The sequence below is a fragment of the Anser anser genome (assembly GCF_964211835.1).
Source record: "Anser anser genome assembly, chromosome: 7".
In the NCBI taxonomy this organism is placed as follows: Eukaryota; Metazoa; Chordata; class Aves; order Anseriformes; family Anatidae; genus Anser; species Anser anser.
Window position 1 is genome coordinate 37,883,564 of NC_139727.1, and position 24,238 is coordinate 37,907,801.

Genomic DNA, 24,238 nt, shown 5'->3' on the forward strand with positions numbered 1-24,238 from the left:
GCCTTTGAGAGACTTCAGGAGCTCAGTCTGTTTAGTTTGTTGGCAAGGAGATGGGGATTTGATTACCACGTCTGAGCCCTGTCGTGGGGAGAAGAAACAGGGAACCAAAGGGATCCTTAATCGAATGGAAAAAGGCACACCACGGGCCAACACCTGCAGGTTGTACTAAAGAAAGGAGAAAAAAGGCACAAATGTTTGCAGTGGCTTCCCGTCAGCGTGCGTTGCCGAGGGAAATGGCAAAATCTCCATTTTCTGATATCTTCATGCTTTGGGGAAAGGCATGTTAGCCAAGCACGCGTTACGGGGCTCCACCGAGGGATGCCCGGGGACATTTAATGGCACACAGTAGAGTGACACGGGGACACCTCCCAGCACCCACCTCGGGTACCCCTTGCCTCGAGGGGAGGCTGAGCACACAGTGGGGCTGCGAGAAGTAGTCCCTGATGTTGAGGGACCGGCACGTTGCACACCCACCCCACGGGGGCATTCGAGACCTGCACGACCGTGTCGCTCGTGCCGACCTCGCAGGATCCCCTGGACAGAGCTGCACGTGCGGTTTGGGGTCACTCAGTGCGAATAATAATAAACAGAAATGGCAAGTGAAAACTTCTGAAAACAAACAAAGAGCAAACAAAGAGCGTTGCTGGATCCCTCCCCCTGCCCGCGGTGCGTTCGGTCACCGCAGGGCATCTTTCACCCCTCCTGGCTGGTTACTGAACTCGGTTGTAAAACCTGCAGAGGATCGCACACGTAATGAGCTCCTGAACCAGCCCGTACCCAATGGGCGAGGTTCTGAAATGTTCGTTGCCTCCCCAAAACGTGCCCATTTCTGTGAACAACTCGGAGCTGCCCCTCTGTTTCCACCCCAGTGAGCACCTGAAATGGGAGCGAGGTGCACGAGCAGGTCTGGAAGGAGGTTTTCCGTGAGCTGCAGGTAATAATTTACGGTGGGAAAGCAACAGGCAATTAAACCCCTTACATCACCGAGCATTAATGTTTGGTGCTGTAAGTTAGGGCATTCCCTTTAATGTTTCACTTAATGAAGTTGAAGTCTCTCTCCCTATGATCTACTAAGTCCTCTCCATGCAAGGGCTTGAGTGGTCTGCTTCAAACATGCCTTTAGTTCGCATTTGTACCCACATACCACACACAGCCTACGTTTCAAGCTGCTGCTTAATTGCAGGCTGGGAAAAAGCAGCACAAAGGATTGATCAGCCCTCCCCGGATCGCTCTGTGCCGCCGTGAACGCCGTTTGAAAAGGATCGAGTATTTTATTTGTTATTTCATAGACAAATATCTCCACCCTAAGATGCCTCGCAAGAATTTAGCAATATGTGCCGAGTGTGTAGTCCTCTTGGCTGTTCCACCTCCAGTACAAAGTAATCCTTTGAAGTATTTGAAGTAGCAGATTTTCTCAAAGGTATCGAGCACGCTATGTAAATAAATTTCATTTCAAGCCAGGTCGGGTTACAGAAGCAACTTGTCCGCAGCTCAAACCAGTATTATGGGCCTTTCGTTCTCCAGAGGATTACTCTTCACTTGAAACTGATGCAAAGGGAAGAAACTAGTCTCAACAGAGGTGCTTAGATAAAAGCAAAAACTGCTGATACCGAGAAGGAGAAGCAGTCTCAAAGCCATTGTTCTTTTTTTTATTATTATTTTTTTCCTCTTTTGAAAGCGTATGGCTCTTTTATTGGGTTAGTATTTAAGGGATGTAGCAAGTTTGGTCCGATCCAAAGAAATGCCGACTGCCATCCCTGAGCTGGGGAGGTGCAGCAGTGCAAACTGAGCTGCTGCCATAGCCTCACTAGTGCTGGTTTTGGGGCCAGCAGGAGAAATGCAGTTCTGTGCGGGCTTCCCATTGCTGCTCCGCACGGGATTGCATCGTTTTCTGTCCCTTCCAGGAGCTTGCTGCCCACACAGACCCCGTACAGCAGCTCAGAGGCTGCGGGCACACAGCCTTTTGTAGCAGCCAGGGGTAGAGGCTGCAGAGAGTCTGGGATAATCCATGGAAAATTGGGATTTACCCGTAGAATTGGGGATAGGTAAAGAACTGTCTTCTGTTCTTCTAACCAATTTAATTTAACTCTTTTAAAGAAGATATCAACGAACAAATGGAAATGTGAAAAACTGGATTATGGAGCAAATCTGTTATGTAACAGAAGAAAATTGTATTGTCGTAGAAGCTCAACGTCGAGTGAAGGCTTCATTGCTGGAGACGCAGTGCAGACAGAAAAGGCATGCTCCCTCATCCAAAAGTTCACTGCCCTTAGTCCAGGAGGTGCTGTATGGAGCCATCAACAGGTTTTCAGATATTGGGAAAAAAATTCCTAGGCAGATGAAGTCTCATCCCCTCAGCACTGTGGAAGTGGAAGCAACGGTAGGCAGACATTGAGAGCATGCAGCCATCCTAAGAGGAGATCATGAATATCTCATTTACAGAGTGAATTAAGCAAACGAACCAGAATGTACTGGAATAACTGTAGCAAAGTTTACTCTTTAAAAGGAGCAGAGGTTTCTGAGAAGCACCCCCGCATTAATTTGGAGGGCTGTGCATGCTCAGGATGCTGTGAGCCATTTCGGAAGGGGTACCTAATGCTGTATAGGTGTGTGTATGGAAGGGGAGTATGTGTAAGCAATACCCAAAACTTGGGCTGAACGCTCACCAGTTAGTTCCAAAACTTACGCCCTTCTGTTGTATCAGTTGCAGGACAGGTGGGTTTGTGACATCCCTGAGCGCAGTGAGCTGGATGTAACATTCCTTCCCCAAGTGTAAGCCCCAAGTGCCTGACCCTGCTGACTCCCAAGCCCCTCTCCTCCCCTCAGGGTGTCTTTGGGGCGCTCAGAAGCAGGATTGTGCAGAGATCTCTGAGCCTGGTGCACGTTGTGTCCTTCATTTGGGGTCATCACGTTCCTGCTCACCGCGTGGTCACCGCTACCACCTCCTCTCCCAGCCGTCACAGGCTAATGAAGCCAAATGCCATTTCAGAGATGTAACCCTACAAAAATGTGTCTCCTGTGCAGGGTGCTGAGCCTTCCCCTCGATCGGTGGGCAGGGAGGAGGGAGGCCAGACAGCCCACGGCAGGGCTGCGCTCACTCCTCGCTGCAGCGGGCTGGCTGCGTGACCGCCTGCTCGCCTCGTCCAGGCTGAGTGGTTTTGCAGCCAAAGACCTGGAGCGTGCCTTAATTTTCCAGCTTAAGTGCTTTTTTGGCTTCTCGCATGAAGAAAGTTTTGAAGCGGTGAGGTGCTGGCTCCTCACACGTGAGCAGTTTGGCTGCTGCTGCGTTGGAGGAGGAGGAGAGATTGCACATGTGCCTGCCTGCCCTGTCTTCTGGAGTTCCTGGGAGCTGCATGGGTATCCTCATGGCTTCGTTCTCGTTTCAGACGAAGGCTGTGAATTAGCGAGCACCACGTGATGAGAAATACCGCTGTCCTGAGGGTAGCTCAGATTCTGGTTTGGCGAGAAACAGTCCTGTAACGCTTCATCTGTGAGCGCCTCTCATTCAGAGGGTTGCATTATCTGTGTGACTTAGACCTACTGCTTAACTTTCTCCAAACAGCATTCCAAATATTAAATCAAGACTTCTTTCTCCTGCAATCTGCAAAGCTCCTCTCTTGCAAGTACCTGGATCTGACGGGTTCTGTGACTTTAATCCCCCGGCAATGCTCTGCAAATGCAGGAGCCAGCATTCATTTTATACCTTTAATAGGGATTACGTGAACAATGTGTTAAAGGAAAGCAGTGAAACGTTCTCCTAGGCTAAGGTCTTTAAAAGCACCTAACAGAGTAAGATGCTGAGCCTGAAATTCAGCCCCTGAAATCGTTCAGTCCCACTCCTGTGTAACATTAAGTTCCTTTACTAGCTGAGGCACCGGTTGCATTTCAGACGCACATCTGTTTGTGTGTGTGCACAAGGAACTATTTGTGTCTAAATTCTTTCTTGGGGGCGTTTAAAATGATTTTCTACTGAATTGAGTAAGGTCACTTGGCAGAGCCGCTCGGGTCATCAATAATTAAACCGAGCAGGCAAAGCCGAGTCTCCCGGTGCTTGCAAACACCCCGTTAGGCCGTGTCGTTTGGCAGAGCAGGGGCAGCTCTGCGATTTTCTCAGCAAACAGCAAATGTTCCCTTTACTTTTGAGGGGGAGAAGGGAGACTTGCTTTTATTGCAAACATCTGGGCTGTGCTTGCGCTGGGGCACGAGGCGCACCCACACGCAGCGCCTGATCCCTCAGCTCACCCCCATCGCAGCCAGGGGCCGTTCCCCTACGCAGCCATGCCTGGCATCGGCGGTTCGTTCCCACCACGTGCCGGCAGGCCGCATGCAGCACCGGGGGTAGGATTTATGTCAGTTAGCTTGGCGTGAAAGTTAGGCAGTGGTGAAGACCAGCTTTTTTACACCTAACTCTAGCTGTGGAAGAGCTGGTTCTCGGGTACGAGCTTGTCATCTCTGTTAGGTAGAGGCAGCAGGAAAAAAATCTGCTCTGCCAGAGGATTTCTCCTATCCGGACTTGGTGTCTGAGAAGACGGGATGAACATGGGATGTTTGCTCTCGGAGGAGCCCCGCTGTCACGAGGAGGAGATTGCTGAAGAGGTTCCCATGAGCAGCCTGGACACGGCATCTGGCTTATAGACAGGCAAAGCCAGGGGCACTGCGTCTGGGCCAGCGTGATGGGGAAAACCCAGGGGGCAGAGGAGTGAAGGTGCACCTCTACAGAGGCTTCCCATTCCCATTCCCGTTCCCATTCCCATTCCCATTCCCATTCCCGTTCCCGTTCCCATTCCCATTCCCGTTCCCATTCCCATTCCCACTCCAGGGGCTAGGCAAAACGCTAGACACGCTCACACAACCCCTGCTTACTGGCAGTCCCAGGGTTTAGCGCAGTGCTTTGCATGGTTTAGCAAGCCTGGTTACTTTTTGGTGTCCCTTAGTACAACTGCAGAGGTGCTCTGGTGAAGGCAGTGGAGTTAAACTCGGAGCAGTAAATCTCTGCTTCCATTTACTGCACCCTGGAGATGTCACCGCCAGGGACGGGTGCGCGAGCTGCAGTCGTGGAGGGTTTGTGGAATCACTCAAGTAGTGGGAGAAGGTGGTTTTATATATTGCTACGTCTGTGTATGTCCTATACAGCCCATACAAAGACCTCCAAAACTTTTAATCCCCAAAGCTTGTAATCTTGCACGTTCACATGTGCTGTACTTCCTGAGAGAGAAAATAAATAGGGGTGGGTGGGGGAATACGGCTGCCCCCGTCATCCGCTTCCTCGCTGTGTATTCTGAGGCTGGCTGGTACGGCGTATTGTAAAGAGATGGTAGGGGACTGGGGTTATTCAAGGGGTAATGTACAACTGGTGTGCGTAGAGGTCGTGCCTGTAAAGAGAAGTATTGGTCGGAGCTGTGTTAACAAAAGCTCAGTGCAATGCCCACTGGCAGCCTCCAGTCCGTGATCTGTCCTGGTCACCTCTGCTCCTCTTACCTCTTCTTCTCAGCATCCCTCTGGCAAAGGTGTTCAGGCATCGCCCCAGCTCTTCTGCCCTGGCATCGCTGCCTGCCCTCAGCTGCCCGGGGGAGAGAAACGATGGTGCTGAGCGTGCTGGGACAGCTGGCTCGGTGGGACACGGACATACAGAAGAGTTTGGGGATGTGACAGGGTGCACGGGTAGGAGCAACTCAACACTACGGCACTTCTTCGACTGAGAAGAGTGCAGGGGCTCAGAAGAGCAGAGCCAGCTCTGCCAGCACCGCACTGAGCAGCCACAGCACCTCGTGGTTCCTGTGCAGAGCTGGAATAAAAGGACCTGCTGGAATTGCTGGTGGAGCAAACTGCAGCATGGACACCCAATGCTCCCCCACGCATCTATTTCAGCCTTCCGGCATTCACAGCATCCTGTTTTAAGCTGTTATTTCTGGAGTTGTGTATCTGAGCTCATTGGTTACAGCATCGCCATGCAGCCAAGTGATCAGAAACAAACAAATTACCACAACGCTTCAAATTACATTTTCAGCACGTGTACATTGGGAAAGTACGAGTGTTCCCACCAGGAAGGGCACTGACATGCAGAAAATACAAACAATATCTAGGTAATGTTTCCTAGCATTAGCCAAGCTTTTTTTTTAATTTTTTGCAGGAAGATAACTCCCTATCCATTCCGTCTCAGTATTTCCCTGGGTGCGTCGCCTGGAGAAGTGTTGTACCTAAACTGGTTCCTTCTGTTGGGTTAAAACTGCAGCAGCTGAACTTAAATGGGACCAATTAAGAGGCAAGCCCACAGGCTTCCCTCAGATGTTAGCGAACAATTTGGCTGGTAATTTCTACCTGTTTGTGGATGCTTGCATTTAAACGAGTTGCAATTACACACAATTAGCTTTGTGCACTCTTCTGGGAGGCAAGAGAAGAGCGGTGGAGGTTGCTGGATGTCTCTGGCAGGGGTTTGCTCTCCTGGAGCCCCACAGGCGTGGTGACCAGGAGGGGATGGCACAGCGAGGTGCTTGCCAGGGGCCACCAACTCCTGCAGCAAAGTGGGAGGTGTCCTTGGCTCCACGGCTTATGGCTAGGGCTTTTTGTTGAAGGTGCCCACCTCTACGAGCAATATCATCATCCCAAATGACAAAGAAAGGTGTTAGCTTCTTCTCAAAGCCATTGCAGCAGCTCTCCAAAATCTAGCGTTTCAACCAGAAAATCCTCTCTTTCTGTTCTGGGGGATATCTGGGTGTGACATGAGATATGAGGGTCGAGGTACAGAGTTCCCTCAGGTTTTAGGACCTGATCCAGCACTGGACACGTTTAATCAGGTGCCTTTGTGGCACGTTTGTCTCATCATAGCATCAGGAAACGTGCTGTACAGGCATTCATCAGCTGCACGGTGGTGTGCTGCCAGTCATCGTGATTTATCTGGATGTTCGGTGCTGAGCTGATTAAATTGCACGTTCAGTGAAAGCGGGACTTTCACTCGTAGCCCTGACTGAAGTTATTGCATCTGTCCAAAGAAACCAGCAGAGGTTAATAGTGTCTGTTTACATTCCTCATAAAGAAAATCTTGTTAAACTCTGTCTCACATATTTTACAGCCATGGTAAGAGCCCCTGAAGAATACATTGTCAGGAGGAATGGTTTTAATCTTTTTTATCTAATTTTATGCAGTGGGAGTGTATTCTGCTTAATTGGGGAGTTAGCAGGAATTCTGTGTTGTGACACAAAGAGATCCCTTGTACAAACACAGGGAGATTTGGGGGGATGATTTCTCGCTCGCTCTCACAGAAAGCTGTGCTGCTGAAAAGGTCAGCGATCGTGGGACATGCAGTGTTACAGATCAGGTTTGCCAAATGACTGCAGCTCTGTACGCTGGAATGCAAGCTCATTTGTCTCTTTCAAATTAACTTCTGTGCCTTGCTTTGGCCCTGCCTGTTGTTTTTCCTACCCACCCCTATTCTTAAAGAACTATGCAAAAGCTAATTTTAGTCTGTGATACTAATCGTGCCTTGATCAATTCCCAGCTGCTTGTCTCCGAAGTCAAGTTTCTGCAGGTCTCGGGTTGATCTGAACGGTGTAGCTGCTTTCACCCCCGTGGCCGCGACCATCCGTGTCAACCACCTCCGTTTAGACGTCCATCCGCTAAACCTTTCCTATTTCGTCCACGCAGTAATCCAGCTGTTTCCTTTTTGTTCTCCGTATGTTTTGTTGGAAATGAGCGTAACTGAGGCATGTGGAAAGCCGTTCCGACCGGTACGTGGAGTTTCCTTGTACGTGCGTGTTCGGTGTGCACACTGAAAACACCCCCGTGCTCCCGTGGCGGCGTTTGGCTCTCAGCCCCGCAGGACACCCCAGGACCCAGCGGGCCCGGTTTGCCTCACAGACACGCTGCAGCTCAGATTCCTGTTGCAGACGTGGTCCCCGTGATGGGGCTGCTCGGGGCGGGCTGCCAGTGATGCTCGATGCCTACCCTGACCCATGGACTAAAAGTATTGGTCCCCACATCCCCGCTCTCTTTAGCATGTCTTTGTAGCTTCATTCTCTTTCAAGACTCCTAGTAGCTCTCGCAAAGGGACATGCAAGCCAGATCCCTCCATCCACCACAGGCGCTCCATTATATCTCCGTTATACCATCGCAGCTGCTTACAGGGCACAGAAGATTACAGAGCAGGTCAGGGCAATTCAAGACCATCCTGACAGGTGCTGGGCCTACACGGGGCAGCTAGCTTGTCAGAGCAGACCTGTCCAAGTGGAAATGTCACCCAGCCATTAAGCAAACCTTCTTCTTCTTGCAGAAGCTCATCTTTCACTGCCACTTTGGATCTGGGACGTGGTTTTGTGCTTCACCAGGAGGAAGCCATCTCTACCTGCTAGTCAGTGGCCCTGGTACCGTGCTAGAGCTTTTCTTACCAAGAGGCCGAGTGAAGAGTTAAAATCGCCGAGCCAGCTTTCCGCAGGAGCCTGCTCCTGCTGTTTCCTTGATGTCTCACATGGAAGCATTGATCTGAACTAACCAGTTTAGTATGGGCGGAGGATCTGGCTCGGAGCACATGGGGCTATAGATAGCTGCTGAGCTTCTGCAGCACTGACAGTGACAAATGGTCCTGGGGAGAGGAGGGTGTTCAGCCCTCTCCCGAGGGTGCCTGGACGGACATGAGTAACTACCAAGTCTCCAGATCTCTTTCCATGTCGCACCATGCTAAAGATACTTTGATCTTTTGTGTGTTGTAACGTACTGATCTTTTTGGGCTGCGTTTTCTTTGTAAGAATGTATTCTGCCTTTCTCTGTGCTCTGAGGAGCAGGCACGGATTAGGTGTCCCCAAATCCCACAGATTTGGTCCACTACAGTGCTCGCCTGTTGCATTGTCACCTCCAGGTGCAGGGGGTGACGGTGTCCTACCTGCAGCACTGCTGGTACCGCGAGGGCTTGGTCAGGCAGGTGGCACTACGGTCCCACCCTGCTTGGGTGTCTGACCTCGGCGAGGAGATGGCGTGCTCCTCACCAGGCCTTGGCAGAGGCCTTCCTGAGGAAAGAGGCTGCCTCAAAGTCCTGAAACTGCCGTGTCATGACAGGTTTTCTCTCTGCAGCTTGAGGGTAGGATGATCGCGCAGTCCTAACCCAGGAGAGCCACCCTGGATTTCGGGCGGTGCCTGTGCTTGGCCGCTTCTTTCCCTGACCATCTCCTGTACCAGCGAGGTGGTCACACAGCGGCCATGCAGAAATCCAGTGCCACGAGTTCATTTCACAGGGAGCAGGGGGCTGTCATGACCAGCCCGGGCTGCAAAACGTCCCACGAATGTGCGGCTAGGCCGCGGAGCTAAATCGCTCCGAGGAGCCCAGGCTTCACCGAAGAGAGGGTTTCCCAAGGCTGTAGTTGATTTTTCACAAGCGAGTTTGTGCACTGGCCAAGATTGCTGACAGCTCAATGTTCAGCTAGAGAATATAATTTTCTGTCAGTTTGATTTATGTTCTTCTCTGCAACCGGAGTCCCATGTAAAACAAAACCAGAAGGAGTTTATCTTCAAGTTAGTTCGATCTGAGTTTATTCTTCAGTTTACCCAGCAGATTAAGCGTTCTTTCAGGTTTTTGTATTTCTGGAATATGAAAGAGAAAAGTGCTCAACGATAACCTTCACCGTCAGTTTTGCGACCTGCCGTTGTGATGCCTGTCCTAGCGCAGCTTTTCATAAAGGCAAAATAAGCAATTGTCAATGAACGAGGAACCAAGCTGAAGCTGGGGGAGAAAGATCTGCCCTTGGTGAGGTTCCTGCCCGGCCCTGGTGGCCCTGTCCTGCGAGGCCTGTGCAGGACACGCGCTGAGCCCGGCAGGGCTCGTCCCCCGGCCGCTCAGTGCCCATGGCCCGGACCCGGGCCCAGTTTCCCGGCACGGCCCTCTGCTACCCCGTTTCCGACAGGCCTCAGGTTCATTTGGCTGCTTGTGTCTCGGCGTTAGTGCTTGGGGATTATTGCTTGCAGGTTCCTTTTGAAAGAGCTGGGGAAAAAAAAAAAAAAAACCAACGTTTCTTGGCTATGTGTTGCAGTTGTGAGTTACAAAGCGTTCTGCAAAACAAAGGCCGTGGCCACAAGAATCGGCTCCTGGGGTAGCACTGAGAGGAAGACGAGCTCCTCGGCTCAGCCTCAGGAGGAGGCAGGAGAGTGGGGAAGTTTGTTGTATTTCAGGGCTCTGCCTTCCTGCGGAGCCCGGGCCAGTTGATTTATTGCGTTCCCCCCTCTTAGCAGAGACGAGCAGATGTAATCTAAGGCACAGGAAGTGCCTCAAAAGTCTAACTCCCAAACGTGCCGTGGGCCGAAATGAAATCAATGTGGTGTCCCCGGGGTGGTGCTAGCCGGTGTGGGGACAGCGCCTTGTCCCAGGGCCAGTCCCACCGCCACAGGGCCCTTGCTCGAGCCAGGCCACGCAGGTGGCCACCGGGCTGTGCCTGCACCCCTGTGCCCTCATGGGAGACATCAGCTGCACGGGGCTGCCGAGGCCTCTCGCTCCTTGTGGGCAAAGCCCCTAACGCTATTAAAAATACCAAAACTCTTGTGTTGTGCGAGAAGCCGTCTGTCTGTCTGTCTGCAGCACAGGCAGCCGAAGAGTAGGCCAGGGTAACCCTGCAGGTGTGACCCGGCAGGGTTTGGGGCTGTAACGCAGAAGAGCAGGCATCACTTTAGGTATATAGAGGTATATATTAGGTATGTGTTAGGACTACCAGGGGTGCAGCGGGTGGCAATGCAGCCCACGTCCGGAGCAGGATGCTGCTGGGCTGTAGGGGCTACCCGTGGGCTGGCTGCAGTCCTCCGAGGTGGCTGCGGTGTGCCTACCACTGGGAGCACCTGCAAACTGCGCGGCCTGAATCTGCAGCGAACTTGTCAGAAGTGTTGTGGCACCTGAGCCTCACTTCCCAGTTCGTACTGTTGGGGTATATACACATACACCCAGCCCTACCACAGCACACGAGCAGCGTGTCTCCTTGCTCACCAGTATTTAGAAGCTGGGTTCCAGGTGGATTTCTGTACCGTTAGCACAGATACCAACTGCAAAGTCCTGTTAATAGATCAGAGTGCAGTGTAACGGACAATTTCCTGAAGCTTTCCTTTCAAGCAGGTCTTAAAATTTTCTTTTAATGTACAAGCAAGGAAAGAAACATTTTGCAGGGTGTAGAATGAAAAGAAGTTTTGTTCATTACTTTTTTTTTTTTTTGGATCCCCACTCAAATTAAGGATTATTGCCAAGAATTGAGTATTTTACCATATCCCAAATTTCTGTATTCATAAAAGACTCTTGGTTAAATCAGGGAGTGAGTAATAATTGGCACATGGAACTTGTGTATGTACTGGATTTTAACTCTGTTTATATTTTAAGGTTTTTCTCCATTGTATTTAATAACTTGCTTTGCATTCTGTGACATAAATTCTTCTTTGGTTGAAAAAAAATTTAAAAATCATCATAATTACTGCTCATATTGCACCCTCGACTCGTAACAAGATAGAACTTGGGGAATTAAATAAAGACCCATGGCATAACCTTCCACCTTTTAAATAAAATGCTTTCACAGCAGCCAGCACCAAAATCTGCCTCCCTGTGTCGGACGCCACTTTGTTGGTGGCACAAAGAAGCCTGGACAGCAGGAACTTTTCTAGATCCTAGCTGTAACTTCCCAGCAAGCAAAATCTGGAGCAGCGTGGGCTCCCGAGAGAGGCTCTGCCTTTGTGAGGAGCTCGTGGAGGCAGGAATGAGGAGCGCAGCTGAGAAATGAGCAGAAAGGAAAGAGCCCTGGGGAGCTTTAGTGCTGGAACTGAAGAAATAACTTGGTACTTGTACAGACAAGTGCTCAACAAATTCTGCAAATCGTAAATAACAAAAATAATAATCTCTCTGCTCCCATGCATCCAATGGGAGCCGTGTCTTCCTCACTGAGAAAACGGCCCTTGCTAAATAAAGTTTTGCCCTTTACAGGAATCAAGAGAGATAGGAGCTGGACGCGAGGGCTCCCCTCTCTTTCCCAGAGGAAAGCCATTAAAGCATAAAAAATGCATATGGTTTTTGTTCAGCAGCTGTTGGCTTTCTCAGCCCCAGAGCCAGAAGAGGGCCATGAGGTTTGGAAGAGCTGACCGGGCTGTTGCTGCCTCCCGTGTCCGCCCCTCTCCCGGCCGAATCATTAAATAGGACGGCGCCTCTGTGCCCACGGCCACCGGTGTCTGAAATCGCTGCGAATGTGGCTTGAAGCTGCTCTGCTCTGGGGTCGCGACTTGCATGGCAGTGTGAGTCTGACCCCTTTCGTGGTCACAGGGGGAACCACCACCACTACGCTTACAGGAAGGTGCTGGTCCTGCAGCGTTCAGCCCCAGCAGAGCCTTCCCGTTCATTCCAGCTGCGTGCAGACCATGTTTCTGGGTCAGAAGTGAATTATTCTTTTCCTTACCTATTTCTAGAGAAAAAATATGGGACAATAATTATTTACACAATTTCCTAGGATCCTAGGCTTGCAGTGAGGTGTCCTCTCAGAGATCCTTGTCTGATACTGCTGCCACCTGAGTGAAAACGTGCCGTGTAAAACCACAGTGCGTGCATTTTGATTAGTTAGGTGAGGATGGAGAGCATCGTCTTCACAAGGCTTTGCCCAGTAAAATAGCCAACGCAAGTACATGGGATCTGCTGTAGCACACAGGGAAGGTCAGAACGTGAGGGAGGTAGGGAGAGGAGAGGGGATAAGGGAGGAAGAACAGAAAAGAGGACTCTGAGACCCTTGCTCAGCCAGGGGTGCTCCATTTGGGGCCACCCCTGAGCTACCCCGGGCTCTGCGAGCAGACGCAGAAGGACCCCGGCCAGGAGCCTGCCCTCCCTCACTTGTCCCTTCTGTCCCCTTCGCAGGCCTTGTGATGAAAACCACCCCCAGGTGAAGCCTGACGCCTATGTGAACAACCTGGCCGAGGCGGTCGACGTTATCCTCGGCCAGCTGTAGCACCGGCGGCGCGGTGGCGGAGCTGCGGGATCAAGGACGAGGCCCGGCACGTCGCGCTGCCACCAGCTGCTCAGTCTGCGCTCTCCATCTCCCACGGGTGCGCAGCACCTGTGTTTCCAAACGTTCCCCGTAAAGGTACTAAAACCAGATACTAACCTCAGCAGGGGGGACGCTGAATCTTCTGTCCTCTGTGCACTTCTTGAGGTTTCCTCCCCTCGGTGCCGTACAAGCGCCAGCACGGACGGAATGAGCAGTCCCAGAAGCACCGCGTGCCACCGGGCTCTTTCCGTCTGACCCAGCCTAACTCCAGCCACTGGGGTGAAGCTCGGAGCTCCTCGAGGAGCAGGGATGGCTTCAAAACCCAGACCCTTTTGCTTTGCTGTGTAACTCGCCAGCGCTGTGCCATTTGAGGTGCCTGAGGCGGGGTGAGGATGTCCTTGAGGGTGGAGGAGACCGGCACGGCTCTGCGGGGTCTGGCTGCATACCAGCACGCTCCCGCAGAGGTACGGGCATCACAAATCCCTGCCGTGGGAGAGCACCAGGCACATTCGGCGAGCTGGTAGTTGGGTTTCTGCCCCGATTAGCCGCTGTCTGGTACTGCCCTGGGTTAGAGCGCAGGAATTCAGTAATGCTGTGACAAATCATGGAATAATTGTGTCCTCGTGTCAGTAATAAACACAGTCCTGTGAAGCTAGCCCTGGTGTTGCTGTGTTCAGTTGGCTCGGCACCGGCAGGGGTTTCTGTGGGATCTGAAATGCTCTCCTAGGAACAAGCTGGCACGCAGCACCTCGCCGGTGGGGCCACGGGGCTGATGGCTTTTCCTTTCCTTCAGAGGGGTCTGGCAGGCAGACGCAGGTTTCAGCGGGACACGGGTTTCCTGCCTTCTCCTGCTCCAATCCTGGTCGGCACCAACCCTCACACAGCTCCAGACACATCCTGCACCAGCACCGTGTGCCCGTGGGGTACCTGCACCCCCAGCGCAGCCACGGCCTGCTGCTGGGCAGCGCTCGGCGTGCCCGAGGGGATGCGCCGCTGAGCAGCGACTGGTGGATGCCCGGGGATTTGTTTCTCCCTCGCCTGACAGTTTTGCAGCCTGCCCGCTAGCACCTGCACACCTTGCACCTGGCAAGAAGGGGCGGGGGCTCAAAATGGGGAGAGGAATTAGAGATTTGGGATCGCTTCCTGGCATCCCCTGCCCCCGTGGGTGCCCAGCCCACCTTTGCGAGGATCGCCCTTTCAGGGGCACAAGTCCCCTGTCAGCCAGCTTGGTCAGCAGCTCTGCACCCCCTTGGTTCTCAGGCTTTGTGCTGTAGAGTGGAAAGGAATGAGGCCGTTTGAATTTTAACCTGCTCCAGGCCTCCTGTGGGACCACGGGAAGGTTACTCAAACACACGTAATCGTGTGTGCGTGTGCACACATACACATGCGCTCGGGCAGCGTGCTCTGGCTGCATTCGGCTGCTGCTTTTGGAGTTTGCAAGGAGGCGAGTGATAATTCCTGCCGTGTTTCCGACAGTCGAAGCAGCGTGAGGTCGCCCCAGCTGCTGAAGGACACCGAAATGTTGCTCTGTGTTTCTGGAGGAGCCCGCGAGCCGCAGCCGGGCGCGTTGGAGCTGCTTGCCTGCAGAGCTACCGGCTGGCTGCTGAGCCCCACTGCACCCCGTGGGGACAGAAGGGGAAAGTGGGCTAGGAATTAAATTATAATAAAGTAAACTGCATCTGGGAAAATGACCTTAGTGCAGTCTTTCATTCTGTTTTTGTATCCTTCATCCTCCGGGTAGCGGTTCAGCCAAAGTCTACAGCGCTGTGCGCATCCACGCACACGTGAAGGGCGCCTGAAAGCCCGGTCCAACATCAGGGCCGTGATGGGGCACCGAGAAGTTTTTTTATCCTGTAATTCTTCCTTTTTGCTCTGTTACACTGAGCCTATCGCTTCAATCGGATTAAATTTAGGCAGCTAAACATCCTGCCTGTCTGTCCTGAGGCTTTTTACGTTGTTTGCTCCCTTACGGAAGCGCAGCCCTTCTCCGTTCGGCTCTACAGAGCGAGTTACTGCGCACGAAGGCTGCAGGTGGCTCCTGCCCTATTTCCCCAGGGAGTTCCCCCCCCCCGTGCCTTTACCCCGCCGTGGGCTCCTGGTCTAGCTCAGCTTTTGGTTTTATTTTACGGGGTGGGACGTTATCCCTGACCTTAAACACAGAGCGTGAAGTGCTGCGTGGTGCTCCAGCTTCGAGGCGCGTTTCACAGTCACCTCTTTGGGCTGCACGGAGCCGGGGGGTTGTTCTCCCCCAGACCCCCTGGGGGGGGGGGATGCACCGCGTCTCCCTGTGCACAGCACCACAAAATGCCCGTTTTTGTGGTCCGACTCGGGGCAGGGACATCCATACCTGGCACCGACCCCGCGAGAGAGCCCCCCCGACCCCGGCGCGTCCGGCCGCGGGAGCACAGAGAGGCGAGACGCCGGCCGGCCCGGCCGGGGGTTATTGAACCAGGAAGCTTTATTTACACAGTAAAAGTAACAAGCAATTTCCTGAGACTGAGCTGCTCTAGTGCAATCAAGTCATGGAGAGGGTACAAATCAGCAGTCTTCTCGCCCGCCCGGGGAGAGGGCAGCCTGCAACGGCGGGGGCGCCTTCGGCAGCCCCTCCCCGGGTGCACGCACATACCTCTGCGCTTGTGCAAGTAACAGGGAGGCTTTGCTACTACAGGTCATAGCTTCAGAAGGCTTATTTTTATTTTTATTTTTTGGCCATCCTCTTCTTTTGATTTCTTGAACATCAAAACCATAAACTCCGTAAAGCACTGCTACAATCCTCTAATGTCCTACGTACGTCTGCCATCCTGTTCGGCCAGGAGCTTTAAACAATGCACTTGAAACACGACTTTATTGGCCAAATAGGCTACGCTATAACATGAAAAATTACAATCTATGTTACAAACGCTTCTTTTTGTCTTTTTTTTTTTTTTTTTTTTAAGATGTAATCTTTCATAGAACAGGCTCAAAGAACTGCACACACAGAGCAAGCTCCCCGCGTGTGTTACCGGTGCTAGGAATTTTCCCGTTAAAATCCTGTGTGGTTTTTGTTTTGTTTTTTTTCAGGAATCGCACTGATGAAACCTTATTGCTGCTGCTAAAGCTTGTTATTGTCCTGCAATGGCTGCTGTGCGGGTTGGGCCGTGCCTTTAGCAAGTCCCCAAATATCTTCCCGATACCGAGCCTGTGAGCTACCTAGCAAAGGCTAAGGTCAGGTGTCTGCATATTATTTTAAAATCACATTCTGGCAGGCGGCAGGGATCTGCCGCGGGGGTTACCAAAGCATCTGCGTGAGAGGTGAAGTCCTTTAAAAACCCGAAGCAGCCCCCCCGGGGGGGGCGCCCTGCTTTTCAGCTGGTGTCGCTGCGGTGCACGGGGCGGCTCTCGCCCGGCTTCCACCGCGTGCCGAGGAGCGCCGCCGCTGCTAGCTTTACAATCAACAGGATGTCCCCTGAATCTGAGGCACGTACTATATTATATTTAATATTTTTCATTATTTTATTTATATATATATTTATATATATATAAATCCACAAATGTGTTTTTTTTTTTTTAACCTCTACAGAGAGAGAGAGAGAGAGAAAAAAAAAAAAAAAAACCTTTTTTAAAAGTAAGGCTTTCTTAAACTGAAAACAAGTACATGGAATCACACGGAACCAACAAGGGAACGCCCAGCGGAGCCCCGCTGTGGCCTACAAACCGTAGCTAACTGCAGTCTGCGTCTAAGCTCGCGCGCCCAGGGTAAGGCCACGACTCACTGGAGAAGCGTCTTGAGTAAGGCAAACGGGTTGTGCTGCGTGTAAACTGTGTGCTACGTCTGTGTCGGGTACGGCTGGGTAGGGGTCCGTCTGGGCACCCTCCTGCCGCCTGGGGGGGGGCACGGCACGGGGAGCAGCCCTTGGAGAGGAGACAGAAGCCCTTGTGAGTTACAGTCCCCGTTATGCATAGGCAAGAGCGCGCCCCGGGGCCCGCGGGAGCCAGGGGCAGCGCCGGATCGCCGCGGCGCGGTGCTGGACACGATGCCCAGCCGCGGCTCTGGGGGCATTGTCGGGTTTGGTGGGTGGGGACCCGGCTGAGGAGGTGCCCGTGGCCACCCTGAAGCCGGGACCGTGTCAGTTGTGGCGGGGTGGGGGCAGCAGGAAGACTCAGAGCCGCTTACGACGCTCCCGGGGACGCGGGCTGGTAGCCACCGCGTGCCGCCGGCCCTTCCACAACGGGCGGGCTGAAAACTGAACCGGGATGTCTTAACAGGGACACTTTAAGGAGCTGGAGGATTCCCCGAAATGAAGAGACCCCAAATGTGTGCGGGCTCGCCCTGCCTGCCGGGCTCTGCGAAGCTCTGCCGTGCCGTCGGGCGGGAGGCGTAGAGCGATGGAGCTGACGGCTCCCACCGCGAGGGGGGACGCCCACGCACCCCGAGCCACCGTCGAAAAAAGTGCAGTAACAAAACCAGCAACGATTAATAAAACCTGTAGCGGAGGCTTTCAGCCTCTTCTGACTGACAGGCTCCTAAGGGTTTTCCGACGGGGGTGCCGAGCCCCTCCAAAAACGGCACCTGCCCGAATCGGTGTCGGGGTCTAGGAATTGGTTTTCCTTTCTCGCTTTCGCAGAACTCGGGAAACAACCCGTGAGCCCCAAGGAACCTGCAGGCGATGCTGGAAGCCGCTCCTACAGCTTTCCTGTAGATTTAAATTAAAAAAATAAAAGGAGGGGGGGAGAGGAAAAAAAAAAAAGCAGGTGTTCTTCTAAAGCTGTTAGCGAGCGGACAGCTTACTTTCCCGAGGATTGCCTGTCGTACACACGTAACGCTCGCCGCTTTATCTGTGCTTCCAAAAGGCACAGGGAGAGGAGAAGCTTCCAGTGCTGCTACCTGAATTTTCAGCGTTTTGACAGCTTACTTTCGTCAAGTAATCCCACGGTACTGGACACGGACCCCCGTCACGGCCGGGAGCGCCGCGGGCAGAGCCGCCGCTGGGTGGGCGCATTACCCCCAGGGGCACCCAGCGGGGCCCTGTCCCAGCGGGTGAGAGAGGGGCTGGGAAGAAAAAAGCATGGCAGGAAGGCATCCGAGCGCTGCTGGGGCGGCGGGGGCGAGGCAGCCCGTGAGCTCCTCGTCAGGAAAATTAAAAAAAATAAAAAAAATAAAAAAATCCAGCTCTTACCATTATCAAATTTCAGCAAAGTACTCGCGGGTTCCATCCGATGGCACTGCCAGGGACGGGAGGGTTGGCAGGGAGGGACGGGGCCGTGCGGGATGGGGACGGCTTCGCTTCGGCACCCGGCGCCTTCCCCGGCTCCTGCCAGGGCCTGGGCCTGTGTCCGGCTCGGTGGCAGCCCGGGAGCAGAGGCTGGGGAGCCCCGGCCACCCCGCAGCCACTGCTTGGCAAAGCTCAGCCGATGCCCTCGTCCTTCCCCCAGGTTTCCAGTCCGCCCCCGTGGTGGTTTTTTTCCTTCTGCTTTACAAACAAGCGCAGGGGCGAACTGGGAGGCTGCGGCCGGATCCCTCAGCCGCAACCCTACGTCTGCACGAGTTGTTTCCTCGCCGGCGGAGGCCAAAAGAGAGAGCTGTGAGTTTTCTGGAGCTCTCCGTACCTCATCTCCAAAGCCTGACGGGCAGTTTGCCCAAACTAGCTGATATCTGGCTACAGTAGTTACAAAGAATTTCAACATTTACACACGCACACGCGCGCACGCACACACACACACACAAAATTGCTCTAAATACCTGATGAAATTTTGGCAAAGCTGCTTCGTCCCCTACGGCTGGCGGGAGGAGGCCACCGCCAGGGAGACCCCAGGGAGACCCCTGGGAGAACGTCACGGCGCCATGCTGGCGACCCCAGACCCCAAATTGCCGGCCCCGTGCCCTCAGTTGTTCTCGATCTGCTCGATGTCGAGTTCTCCATCCAGCTGGAAGGGGCTCTCGGCGCCCGCCCCGCCACCTCGCCAGGGCGCCGCGTCCTCCTCCTTCCCTCCGCCCTCGTCCTCGGCTGCGCCGCAGTCGGACTCCTCGCAGGAGAGGTCATCCCGGCTCGCCCGGCGCTCCTCGCCCCGCGAGCGTGGCTCCGGCACCGGGGTGCAGGCGGGGGTCCTGCCCGGCATCACCTCCGCGGGGCCGCCGGCCGCGGGCCACGGCCGGGCGTCGGGGAGCCGCTGGGCGCCGTCCTCCGCCGCGGCGCTAAGGCAGCTGAGGCTGTTGAAAGTCTGGCGGTTCTGCAAGAGCAAGGGGAGAGAGAGAGAGAGGGGCGGCTGAGACGGGCGCGGGAGGGGATCCTAAAAGGATCCTAAAAGCCGCGCTGAGGTTTAGACGTCCCCACGGCCACCAAACCTGCGAGCCCCCGAGCCTGGAAAGAAACGAACGGATCGGCCAAAATACTCAGGGATGAAAACATCGCGTCCCTGCCAGCTCCAACCCTCCAGCGCCCAGCCCAGCCCACGCAGCAGGCGATGGCACCCAACTCAGACACCCCGGCCCCGTTTCTGCCGCCACCCCGCGCACCTCCACGGCACACGAGTAGGGCAGTGCCGAGCTGCTCCGCCAAAATGAAGCGAGTCTGTCTGAAAACTCTGTTTTTGAAAGCAGTTCATGGAAACGTTAGCCCCTGCTAAGCCCTCCACTGGGGTATGTCCCGACCACGCGCCCTTATTAAAGGCACCCCAAGGTGGGCTCTCTGCCTCTCATCCTGGTCATGGAAAAGGCTCCGTGGCCCGATGCCTTTCCCAAAAACTTGATGCGGTTCACGTCTCGTCACTTCCTCACAATGGCCTCAAAATCCTAAGGACGATGAGGAGCTCCCAGCATTCAAAATCCCCCCCAGCGAAGCTCCCACAGCCTCCCCAGGAGGCACCAACACAAGCACCTGACCGGACCCATTCCGCTTTGCTTTTTAAGGAGCAAACTAACCTCTACGTAGCGACGCAAGGCGAAGTACAGCCGGCACCCTGCTGATGCTGGCTGCGGGGCCGCGCACGTGCCCATAGCAGGCAGAAGGCAGACACGCCACGAGAGCCCGGGGAGCATCTCAGCAGCCCGCGGACGCCCTCGCAAGAGGCCGGGCTGCAAACCAAGCGTGAGGCGCTGCGGCACCAAGCACTCGCTCCACAGCAACACGGCCTGGCCACATCCTACCCCAAGCGCCTGTTTTAGCCCGCTCTGTGCACCCACCGCTCTGGCCTTAGGCGTTGCACCAGACCAAACGCCAGATAACGTGCTCGGGCTGTGCCCCGGGGGCACTTGTGAGCGCTGAAGAAGTCGTTTTCCCCCCCCTTTCTTTCCCCGGGTGTTGCAGCAGGACTGGGGAGGCGCGTTCATCCTCTGCCGCGACCCGCGGGCGTCAGCCCCGTGCTCCGGCTGCCCCGGGGCGCCCTCTCCCATACGGCCAGGGCTGGCTTTGCACCGCACCACACAGGACCCCGTAAGGGGCAGGCACCGACAGGAACCAGGCGCAGAGCAGGCACGTGTGTGCTCCCACCCCGACAAAGCTGCTCACTATTTATGTCCCGGTGCTCCAGTGGGCAGCTTTCAAATGTGCATCCACGAAATGACGGGGGAAAGGAGCGCTCTCGCTAGCTGAAGAAGCTCGCCTAACCCATGGCCCCGAGATCCTTAGAAACTCCATGAACAAGCGTTCGGCTCTCCCGTCTCCATAAGCTCTCCTCTGCTCACGTGGGATTTGTGTGTGCTTTGAGAGCTGAAGCATATTTGCAGTGGACGGGGGCTCCTGGTTCCGACATTCCTCGCCCGTCTTGGGGTGGGCTTTGTACAGAGTCGACTCAAACAGACGTGACGAGAAGACCCCGGCACGGGTACCTGGCTCAGGCCTTGACCGCAGGAGAGGCCTACTGCAAAGGTGCAAGACCATGACGAGTTATGAGCAGCTCACGTCTCGGTGGGATGAACGAGCCAAGGGGATTCCCCAGAGGCCTCACCAGCTTCAGGCATCAGTCTGTATTTTCTTGAGCGGCCTGGGTGGGGGGTTAGAGGCCTGGTTAAATCTGCAAGCCGCGTGTCAGCAGCTCTTCGAGAGCCCGGAGCAGCAAGGAGGGGGAGTGCGGCTGAGCTGGCCTCCAAGGAAGGGTCTAAAAAGGGTGAGGTTTAGCTTGAAGACACCAAAAGGGGGAAGAACGAGGGCAGGCGACTAGGACACGAAGCCCAGCTGGGTTGGAGATGTGGGTTAGGCGCCTTGTCAAACTGGAGTCACTGCTGGCATCGCCTGCGGCAGCAGGAGGCTGTAAGAGAGCCGTTTGGGCACCCATGTGCCTGGGAGACGGCAGGTCCCCGCGCCGTGTCCACCCAGGCCTTCTCCACGAGCCAGGACAAAGAGGCACTGGAGTAACCGGGAGAGTTTCGGTGCCGCGCGGCCAGCAGGCACCCCGAGCGAGAGGCCGGGGCACGTTTCCTCAGGCAGGAGCCAGCCTGACCCCAAACTCCCCGATCGGCGTTCCCGGGAACAGGAGGCGTATTCGCTCCAGGCCTTTGTTCCTTGGGTACTTTTCAAACGCAGCTAAGCCGGGAGTAACTCCACCAAAATAACCTACCCCGGGCTCTGGCTGAAGCCACATCATCCCCTTATGTTATCTCCCGTGGGATTTAGGTCAAAGCCTCCTTCGCGCTCCGATTATTTCTTTCGAAACCAAATGGGGCTGAATCCACACCAAGGTGTGCAAGGCTTTGGGCACTACGCTGAGCGACGCGCCGCCGTAAAACGGGTCATCGCAGAGGATGAGGCAGCAGCCGGCCAAATCTTGAACTTTTCCAGACCTTGAACATGAGCTGTGCCCTTCCACGTGGCCTGCCTTCTAGGAAGCTTCCCGCAGAGATCCGCGCGCTGGTCAACGGCCAACCTGTAACTCCCGCCGCGCCCGGAGGAGGCCCGAGGACACGAGAGGCAGTTTTCGAAGTACTTAAGAAAAACCTGCGAGCGTGTTTCCGAAAGTGATCTGGGCACTTCAAAGCCTACGGCTCCCGAAAGTCAACAGTGCTCTCAGAAGTGCAAATCCCTTTCACAAATAAAACCCTGGCGCTTCCAGAAGCTTGTTCCTTCCCTCCGCTCGCCGCCCTCTGCTAACCGAGCCCAGCTCCCAGCTCCTTTCGGAGAGGAGATGGGTGCGAAGGGCGGCAAGGCTGCTGCTGATCCCCAGGAGCACGCAGGGACCCAGACACCCTGCCGGATTCCGAAGAACTGGCTGAAGACACGAGTGAGAAACTTTTGACCGCCTGAAACGAGCCGCGGAGCCACCGGCCACCGTCGCCGGCCAGCCACCGGAGCCGAGAGCTTCTTGCGCGGTGGTGGGCAGGCTCAGGGCGCGTTGTCCGCCTCGCAGAGGGGGTGCTGGTGCTCCACGACGCTCCACGACGCGCGGGGACCAAAAGCTAGGAGCTCCAGAAGCGGCCAACAGCAAACACAGTGACTGCTCGACGCTGGGCCACGAAGGACAAGTGCTCCTAAAGTCCCTCGCATTTTCCATTCCAGGTTTTATTCGGGATTTTGAGGGGCAGGAGCTGCAGGAACTGGTTCACCCCCCGCATCCATCCTTTTCCATAGGTTTTGGAGCAAGTTTCTATAGGTTTTTCCTTCCCGCTGCCTGTGCGCCCGGCAGGCAGGGATGCGGGCTGAATGTTGGCAGCCTTGAGAGCGAGAAAGGCGGAGAAATTCCTCGGTAACACTTCTCCGTAAAACTCTCCCCCTCATAAAATAACCGACTGTGAGTTTTTCCCCGAAACGCGTCTCCCTCAAACAAGGAGACCCCGGTGCCTGCGCTAGAATAAATATTAGCACGCCCGTGAGCCCCGTGGCGAAACGCTCGGAGTGGCTTTTGCACAACCCCCTTTTTTTTTTTTTTTTTTTCCACCCTGCCAGGTTATTGCCGCAATTTTCTCAGCGAAGGTGCGACCCTACGAGCTGTCAGCGATCCCGGCCCTACCTACTCTGCTGTCATCACCTCCCGTTAGCACACTGCGCTACAGTTTCTGCAGAAAGCTGGAAATAACCCGCAGCGAGAAGGCACCGGCGAGGCGCGCCGCCTCCCTGCTGCAGAGGGCTTGCTGAGCCCACGCCGGTGTCCCCGTCCCGGCCGCCCTTTGGTGGAACGAAGCCGCGGGGACCCCTCTGCCCTGCTCGCTGTGGGAGGCGAACGCCTCCTGTTTGTCAGCCCCTTGCTGCAAGGCGCCCTCGCCCCCAGTCCTCGATCGCTGTCTGCTGCTTTGATCGGCCGGGGCACGGCGACGTCCCGCGTGGCACCTGCATCCCGCACGCCCCGCGCTCGTGCTGCCGGCGAGCACCCCGTGGCTGCAGACAAAAACGGGCTTCCTTTGTCTCTAAAGCTCTGCGTAACCTCATCGCGGCCGCCGCTGTGGCGCACAGCAGGCACACGCGCACACATCTGTGCCTCGCTCGGGTTCAAGGCTCTTCCGCCTCACCGTTTCCTCAGACCTCATCCCCAGGCCGAGCTCTCCCGGGGCTGGTTTTAGGGCGAGCGCCCCGCCCGCTGGTTTTTTTGCCTCCCCCGACGGCTGAGCGCTGCCAGCCGCTGCAGCCCCCGCTTCCAAAATCAACACCGCCGCCGGGGGGCTGCAGGTCTGACACCGGCACCGCCGCCCGCGGGCCGGGCTCCCGGTGATGGATGGAGTGTCGGGGAAGAAACGACCGAAATACCTGAGGAGAAAAAACACAGAGGGCTGTTATAGGGGAGACGGAACGCAAACTGAGCCCTGGGTGTCTGCTGCGGGGCCGGAGTCGGGTTAGAGGTTGGGGAAGAGGCCCGGGCGTTGCTGCGTCAGGCAGCTCAAACCCATCCACGTTTTTTTTTCTGCATGTATCTATCGAGGCATTGAGCTGCCGGCGGGCACAGCTCCAGGTGCAGCGCGCTGCTGAGCTCACGGGGGAAAGAAGTGGAAGAACATTTCCATCCCGGGTAGCCGGGGCCATCCCTCGGGCATTACTGACCCCAAAATCCCGTGCGGGTCCCCAGCAGTAACTCGGTGTGCAGGCACCCACCTCCTCGCGCTGCCAAACAAGTCCTGGGGCGCCGGCCAGCCAGGGGAGGGCTCATCCCCTAACGAAAGGGAATATTTACACGGCCCCGATCCTAATTTTGCACCAGCGGGCACCGGCGTTTGGCTGTCTGCGTGGATGCTGCATTGAAGGTCTGCAGCTTTCACAGACAATTTTGCTTTTATTCTGCCTGGTGTGAAAAACAGTTTTTCACGAGCAGGCAAAGAAATACCTATTATCCTACCAAGTTGCTTCACACCGCAGTAATAAAAC

General features: G+C 54.9%; 2 protein-coding genes across 5 annotated transcripts in view; one reads left to right on the plus strand and one right to left on the minus strand.

Moving 5' to 3' along the window:
- The window catches only part of LHPP (phospholysine phosphohistidine inorganic pyrophosphate phosphatase), an 84,076-nt gene extending 70,444 nt beyond the window's left edge, over positions 1-13,632 (plus strand). For both annotated transcript variants that reach the window (XM_083844580.1, XM_083844581.1), the window contains exon 7: positions 12,848-13,632. In XM_083844580.1, the coding sequence (XP_083700706.1) occupies positions 12,848-12,938 (91 nt within the window). In that variant the 3' untranslated portion in view covers positions 12,939-13,632. The remainder of the gene's footprint in view (positions 1-12,847) is intronic.
- A 1,785-nt stretch (positions 13,633-15,417) lies between these two features.
- FAM53B (family with sequence similarity 53 member B) overlaps positions 15,418-24,238 on the minus strand; it is a 45,388-nt gene continuing 36,567 nt past the window's right edge. For all 3 annotated transcript variants that reach the window (XM_083844574.1, XM_083844576.1, XM_083844575.1), the window contains one exon: positions 15,418-19,184. In XM_083844574.1, the coding sequence (XP_083700700.1) occupies positions 18,840-19,184 (345 nt within the window). In that variant the 3' untranslated portion in view covers positions 15,418-18,839. The remainder of the gene's footprint in view (positions 19,185-24,238) is intronic.